The sequence below is a fragment of the Abrus precatorius genome, unplaced genomic scaffold (genome assembly GCF_003935025.1).
Source record: "Abrus precatorius isolate BTA unplaced genomic scaffold, Abrus_2018 Scaffold6, whole genome shotgun sequence".
Lineage (NCBI taxonomy): Eukaryota > Viridiplantae > Streptophyta > Magnoliopsida > Fabales > Fabaceae > Abrus > Abrus precatorius.
Window position 1 is genome coordinate 23,273,660 of NW_020874406.1, and position 7,774 is coordinate 23,281,433.

General features: G+C 31.7%; 1 protein-coding gene across 1 annotated transcript; it reads right to left on the bottom strand.

Annotated features, from left to right (window-relative positions):
* Window positions 1-4,290: 4,290 nt before the first annotated feature.
* LOC113869211 (WAT1-related protein At3g28050-like) lies at window positions 4,291-6,892 on the bottom strand. Its single transcript, XM_027505430.1, has 7 exons — window positions 6,682-6,892; window positions 6,524-6,589; window positions 6,314-6,427; window positions 5,292-5,535; window positions 4,832-4,990; window positions 4,591-4,742; window positions 4,291-4,450 (listed from the first exon to the last, which is right to left on the bottom strand). The coding sequence occupies exons 1-7, from the start codon at window positions 6,852-6,854 to the stop codon at window positions 4,291-4,293; spliced, it is 1,068 nt and encodes a 355-aa protein (XP_027361231.1). The 5' UTR covers window positions 6,855-6,892.
* Between the last annotated feature and the right edge of the window lie 882 nt (window positions 6,893-7,774).

The following is a 7,774-nucleotide window of genomic DNA, read 5'->3' on the forward strand; positions in this document are numbered from 1 at the left end:
CCTATGCCGACAGAGGAGGTTCAAATGATGGGACAAGCCCTAAACACCTTCCTTCAGTGGCCTCAGAGTTTGGTGAAGATGATATCTTCAGAGGTATGTTATTTAAGTAATATTTAATTTTAACTTAGTGTTATTTTCTTCTAATTTAGTATAATATCAAAATTGTACGTTGTTGAATAGGATGTTGTTGCCCCACCAAAGGATAAGGAGAAGGTTGTGGTTACCCCTTCAAGAAATCTACCTCCGATAAAGAGGCTATGGAGATTAGTCACAGATATGGAAGATGACAATCGACCCAAACAAGTCCCTTGGCCACATGTGGTGTTTGGCAGATCTAATAATATACCTCTATATATAAGTCAAAGTGACATATCAGAGATTATTAATGGGCACTGTATGCTGAACATATCAATTTTGCAGTTGTGGTTATTGTAAGTATTTTAATGAATTCTAATTTTGTTTTGTTGATTTATTCTAACTTTGTTTCTAACCTTGTAGATATATTCATAAATTAAGTGTCAATAAGAAAAATTACCACATTTATAGATTTTTGGAACCTGAGTCAATCCAAAAAAGTGGGAACAAGGCAGAAGAATCGCAAGCTTACATCTACATCCAGAATTGGATGGCTGACTCAAATAAAAAAGTTTACCTAGCTCCTTACTTTTCTGAGTAAGTTATCTTTACCATTAATTGATTACAAAAAGTTTTAAGAGTGTATTCTATCTCAACATATGTTTCTCAATGTAGTGCTCATTGGCAACCAATGGTTATTTGTTCTAGGGAAAATAAAGTTGTATGCATTTGTTCATTGCATAGACCTCCGCCTGCAGAGTTCAAACAATTATTAGATAAGTAAGTATTTTAAAAACAACTACTTTCTTTTGTTGATTATCATTACATTTGATTTTAAACCATAATAATAATGTTATTTTATTATCATAGCAATGGAAGGATATTACATAATCAAGGGCTCAAAATTGAAGAAAAAAATGCTTTGGATATCTCTTAAAGTAGGTTATTTTAATTCCATGAATGATATTTAATCTAATGTATTTTATTTTTATTATCCTTACTATTGAAATTTATTTTTATATTTTTTTTTGTAGTCTCATAAGCAAAAAGAAAACTTTGAGTGCGAATATTATGTAATGAAGACAATGCATACTATTGTTGATTTAGACATAGTATCGAGTTGGATTGAAGTGAGTTTTATAATTTTCAAAATTCTTATTTTAAGTTTTTTTTATTTTATTATGTTTTATGAATTACTTCTAATTCTATTAATTTTTCTTTACAGATATTTATTGATCGATCATCATTGCTACAAGAAGTCTTGAATACCATTAGGGACCAATGGGCTACATTTTTTCTTGACACATTGATTAGTTAGGACTTATGTTTATAGTTTTGGACATAGTTAAAACTCCTTTTCCTTTGGAGTATAAATATGATTGAGATGTCATTTATATGAAGTGATTTATGGAAATTGTGCATCATTGAAATTGTCTGAATTGTCTGATTTGCAGGTTTTATATTGATTCTTTCGAAAAACAAGCTAATTATTAAAAAAAAAATCACCACTTTTAAAATCAGTTATACCTTACCCAATTTTGAAAGTGAACTTTTAAAATCGGTTATGCCATAACCGATTTTAAAACTTTATTTTCAAAATTGGTTATCGCATAACTGATTTTAAAAGTGAACTCTTTAAAATCGGTTCCACATAACTGATTTTAAAAGTACTTGATTCTTTAAAATCGGTTGTGTCATATCTGATTTTAAAAGTTTAGTTTCAAAATCGGTTGTTAACCGATTTTAAAAAGTTTACTATTTAAAATCGGTCGTTTCAAAATCGATTAAACAACTGATTTTAAAAATAAAAAATAACCGATTTTAAAAATATTTTTTCCACTAGTGATAAAAAAGGTGTTGGCCATCCCAACGCCCCTAAGAAAACAAACTCATAGTTCTCAGCTTCGTCCCCTTTACAGGGGTTGAGGTATATTGGATATGGATCAGCGGCTTCCCATAAGGAAATATCACAATGATCTACAAAAAATTGAAGACTTTTATTTCTTCTAAAATGAGAAAAGTACATGGCCACTTCACTGTGCACCCACTCATATCCGGGTATGGTACAGGGGGGAACACCTGTCTTTCCGTAAGGGGGGCTGGTACTCGGTAGGGGTTCAGAAGCGTCAGTATCACTGAAGCAGACGACTCGGCCTCAGTGCTGCATCCTCTGACTTGTGGTTCTTCAACCCTCTTGCTTGGTATTGATAAAACCTCTCCACTCCCCTCAGTTTCGTTTATAATGTCTACTTTGACAGTAGACGGTCTCGAGACATTGGACAAAGTATCCTCCCACTCAATAGAATCGGCCATGAAGGAAAGAGAAATGAGAAATTAAAACGCACCTTGCAAGTAGTCGGTATGGAAGGAAAAGTGAAGATCTTTGAAAAATGAACACCCTTCGGTTTGCAAGTAGTCGGTATGCACGTTTCAGTACAGAACAAAAGAGTAGAAAATGGACGCAGGGACCACCACATATTTATAGGAGATTTGGTTTCGGACAAACGAAAGGTCACCCCCCTTTTGAACCGTCAGATTTTCAGATCAACGGATGAGGTTGGGTACTCTTTCATTTCATACACACACACACTAAGCAAACACTAAAGGCCAACATTCTAGAATATTCCTTTTTCAATTTTTTTTCTCTTATATTATGATTTCTTATCTACTCTCTTGGCATATATCATTCTGTTACTAAACCGAATACTCTTCAGTGTACACTCAGTACACATCAATCAAGTTTAAATGTTGTCATCACTCGTCCACTCGATACCGAGTCTCCCCTCAGTCTCGTTCAAATTCACTTTAGCCGACTACTCCTTGTCTAACTGAGCCTGACAACTATTTAAGCCCTCGCTTCTACCTCTTCGAGCTTGGGGGGCTAGTGTACTAGATAGGGAACAACTCAGTCCTACTTGTAGGGAAAGAAAACTGAGTACCTATTCGGCTTAATTTGGCCGGATACCCTTTGTCAAGATTAAAAGGTAATTAACCCAATTAAGGGTAATAATCAAGATATTATTTACTTTAAATAAAAGGCTAAAAATCAAGACTGGCTTAGCAGACCCATTAACCTATTACAGTGCCTATATAAGGAAGGTAAAAGTACAGGTAAAGGGTTGACTTTTTATTATAAAATAACATTTATTTCTCAACACTAGATCCTGACTTCAGCATCGGAGTGCCTTTTGCAGGTACCCTCCCAACGTCAGCGACATTCAAAGGAACGTTACTATTTCAGAGCAAAGACTTGAAGACTGGTGTTTCTCTAGCAGGAATAATACTAAATAATTTTTAATAATTGTTATTAAGATATTTAGCAAATCACGTCCTTAAAACAAATCACTCCATAGAGTATGATATATATAAAATATAACTAAAAACACATTCTTTTTAAATATATTCTTTAATACAATTTATGTAATTGATTAGTTTCTATAATAATCAATGTGTTTTGTTTTTCAATTCATTCCTTTAAATATTATGAAATTTTTTATTTAGTCTCTCTAAACATTACTTAGTTTCTTATTTATTCATAAAAACATTTTTTCAATTATTCTCGTTAAACCGGAGATTAAATGAAAAACTTGTTACATATAGAAGGATGAAATAAAAAATTTAGTAAAAATAAGACTATCTTGTAAAAAAAATTATGATGACTATTTTGAAAAAAATGAAAATAAAAAACTAACTGAGAAAAAATTAAATTTTGAGGAACATAAAATAATATTAAGTAAGTAAAAAAAGAGTTTTTCGTTTGATATTTATAAATAAATAAAATTAAAAATTAAATAGAAAATAATGATATTTAAATAAATCAAATACAAAGAATAAATAAGTTTTTTATAAAAATATTTGATAGGAAACTCATTCAAAAAATGAAAAATAAAAATAAAAAGGAAGAATCAAATTTAAAATTTATAAATTTTTAATTAAAAATTACAACAATATATTGTTCAACTTAAGCTTAGAAAAAGAAAAAGAAATTGGAAAAGGGAGATCTTTTAGCCTTTTTATTTTGTCGACAATTTTTGCCTTCTTGATTACATTACATAGGCCGGATATGTAAAACAAGTGTAAGATAGCTGTATGCATGAGAATACATGGATGCGTTTACCATGCACCCACTTATATCAAGTTTCATTATTTAGCATTTGTTATATCATAATTCATAATCACAACAACAAACATTCGTTCTGAATCTCAAAATTACTTCTATACCTCCATACTCTTGTTCTGCAACAGAGGGGCTTGGGAAGAAGATGATGAGACAAAGCGAAACGTTCCATTTTTCTCATGAACCATGTTTTCCTCTTGAGCCTGGCCCCATATTACACCATAAAATCCACTAGATATAACAGTAGCTCCAATAATGCTGACCCAAAATTCAACCAACAAAATAATTTTAAGTTTCACAATTTAAATATTAGAGAAGTTTATTTTTCTACATAATAATAATAATCTTCGACAACTAAACTTTGACCAATTAATTTGCACATCTTTAGAAGTATATACCTTCCAAGATAAAGGGTGTCCCCCAAAAATATGATTCCCATCACAAGTGCAATGACCATGCCCAAAGGAGTAAACATAGCAACATACACAGGTCCCCTCTTGCGACATGCCCATATATGCACAATGCTACGCAACGACACAACAAAAATTGCCTGAAAATTTAAGTTTGCAAAAACATTTTTTAGAAGTCATTTTATATGTACAAGAAAATATTTTTCTTAAATGCTTGGCTTATGCTTACTGAATACAATATGGCTATCAACTCCATATCAAATCCCAGTGCCCATGCTTTTGAACTTCCCTCTGCAGCAAAAGCTACCACCGTGGATTGAATGACCACAAAACCACAAGAAATGGTTGTCACCGTTAACTCTTCAGGGTAGTCCTTGATAATCCATGTCTGTATATAAATAAAGGTGTCCCAACAAATTTAACACGATTCTTTAAATATTTTTAGTATTATTTTTAATTAAAATTATTATTTTATCCAATAACTTACATCAACTTCAAATGTTGTTTATTAAGGTAAAATTAATATTTAAATTAAAATAATATTAAAAATGCAGTTAAATTTTATTTAATTAGAAATAACATAAAGAGAGGTTAATATTAAAATAAAATTTAAGCATACTGTTTATCAATCAAATTTAAACAAGAATAAATACTTATAAAAACAGCAGAGAGAGATATGAATGAATGACCTTGATAATGAACACGAGGGAAAGGCAGAAGCTAGCAGCTGAGAGGAGTAAGCCTCCAAGTAGCCAATCTGATTGGTGTGAGGAGAATGGGGCAACTGTTACAGTGTTTTGCAGTGAATCACTATCATCGTCAGTCAATGGCATGCCCTTGTATAGGGTTACTGTTAACGCCCCTATGATAGAGACCACAGTGCCAATACTTTTCGCCTTACTGCTCCCTAGTTTCAGGTCCAGTTTTTCCATCCTGAAAGAGTGCCGTGCACACCAGAGGTTTGATTGTGGATAATTAATGAAAATGAAATTCCTCTTCGGTATTCGATCGTTTGCCACGTCTAGATTCATTACTTACAATTGATATGATCGATAAGGAAGTTTATAAGTATTTATAATTTATTCTTTTAGTATATATCATAATTTATTTATTTTTTATCTTTTCTATTCTTGAACATGCACTAAAGAATGAACACGAAGTTTTCTTTTTCTTGTTTCAAAATCTCTCAAACTTTCTCCCAACCATTTAATAACATAGCACACCTCGTTAGTCTCCGAACCAGATCCAAGTTATCGCAACGTTAAAAGTGTACGTAAGCACGTTACTTCTAAATATGAAATTGGTCGATAATAGGTTAACACAATATAAGCCATTGATGAAACACGTTCTGTGAATGTACGCCGAGTCATGGTTTGGGTCCTAGCAATAATTTTTCACAAAAATCTGTAGATATGAATCGGGGTAATTTATGTATTACAACTCGTAGGCCATAGCCATGCGTTCTTGCACGTGTATATGTTATAATAGATATTATTTTAGAATCAAAACAAATTCCTATTTTACTAATTATTAATAAAAAATAAATAGTATATTCTATTTAAATTAAAAAATTAGTGTTAATTAATGAGTTTGGGTTTTGATATATATATATATATATATAACACCACCACGTCTTAAAACACCTTGTGACAAGTCAAGGAATAGTTAGCAAAAGAGAAGAAAATACAGGGCAATGAGAATGAGAACACACCGGGAAACGATGGCAACTATGAAGGTAAAAGCTGGAGTGAGATCCACCATAACTGAAGCCAGAGTTGGAGAGCTATATCCAATACCAGTATACATCAATGTCTGTTCAGAACAACTACCACATGGACACCCAAATCATCAAATTTCTTTTCAAAGTGAAAAAAAATTAAATTAATTATAACCATTCATTTTGTGCTACCATTTAAAATACCTGACCAAGCTAAGAATAAATATTCTGCATAAAGTTGACCTTGTGATTGGGGAAGAAGGTCTCTTTCTGCGGTGACAAAGTAGCAAATAATATTAATATGTCGACTAAAATGGCACGAATTGTAAAAGAAAACTAGCTGCTGAAGCGGGAAAAAAAACCTGCGATAGATGAAGGTAGATAATAGAAGCAAACACAAGGCCACAACGTTTGAATACACAATGAAAACAAGGTTACTCATCCCTTTGGTGGTGGCAACTTTGATTATATTGTTCAAACCCACTTCCAAGCTCTGGACAACTACCATCATTGTTGTGACTCCTACACCCTGCATTTGTTCTCTTTGTTCCTCACTCCTCCTCTGTTGCACGCACTTGCTGTGAATGAGGTTTTGTTTGAGAATGTTGCTGCTCATTAATATTAATACTGACTGAATAACACAATTTTTACTAAATTAAATGTTAGACTTAGACCTATAAATTGCCTATCATTTACTATGTACTTCTAAATTTATAGTTCACACTTGTAGGAAGCTTCTGCTGTGGTACTACTGCCTTGCCTGTATGTTTCCAATTTCATAACTAGGCACATATAAATCCATAATTCTCAAGTTTACGGCCTTTTTACTCACATCACATGGTGCAATTTGGTATACTATTTATAAATTTAATGTTTTTTTTACATAATTAGCATAAATAGCAGGTAAAAACTACGACCTACAAAATAAGGTAATGTTCTGTATATACGATTCATATACTTAACCTTCCTACAAAATAAAGATATTTATCAACCTTTAGTTAAATATGTAAATCCTTCCGATTTAACTTTGAAGCAATTTCTTCAATTTGTTCTTGATTTCCCTTTAGCTCGGTCGGCTTTAATAAATAATTTATTTTTAACTTAGTTAATCAAATTTTTCATATGATTTATAATTTTAAAAAAAATTATTAAATAAACGCTTAATATTTTCAATTTTGTAACTACTGTGTGCACACCGGTGTACTTCCAAGCCGGAAGCATGTACAGGAGGCGCATATCAACTGTAAAATTATTCAGACGAAGGATTGAAAGAAGCAAATATATATAGCATTAGTCAAAACATGCAATGAATTTTTTTTTTTTTATCGAATTAATATTATTTTACAAATTATATATCAATATTTATATGTATAAAATTACCAATGTACAACTTTTTCTGTTATGGGTATTTTTTTTGGTGACCGCTGTTAAGTACTCATTTGTCATATGGCATAT

What these genes read in the sequence shown, in the direction of transcription:
- LOC113869211 (XM_027505430.1), bottom strand. Translation starts at nt 6,854, where the DNA reads ATGCAGGGTGTAGGAGTCACAACAATGATGGTAGTTGTCCAGAGCTTG. An exon ending in CCCTCGTGTTCATTATCAAG is followed by an intron (nt 4,991 to 5,291) that starts GTCATTCATTCA and finishes ATTTATATACAG; the next exon opens with ACATGGATTATCAAGGACTA. An exon ending in TGATAGCCATATTGTATTCA is followed by an intron (nt 4,743 to 4,831) that starts GTAAGCATAAGC and finishes TTAAATTTTCAG; the next exon opens with GCAATTTTTGTTGTGTCGTT.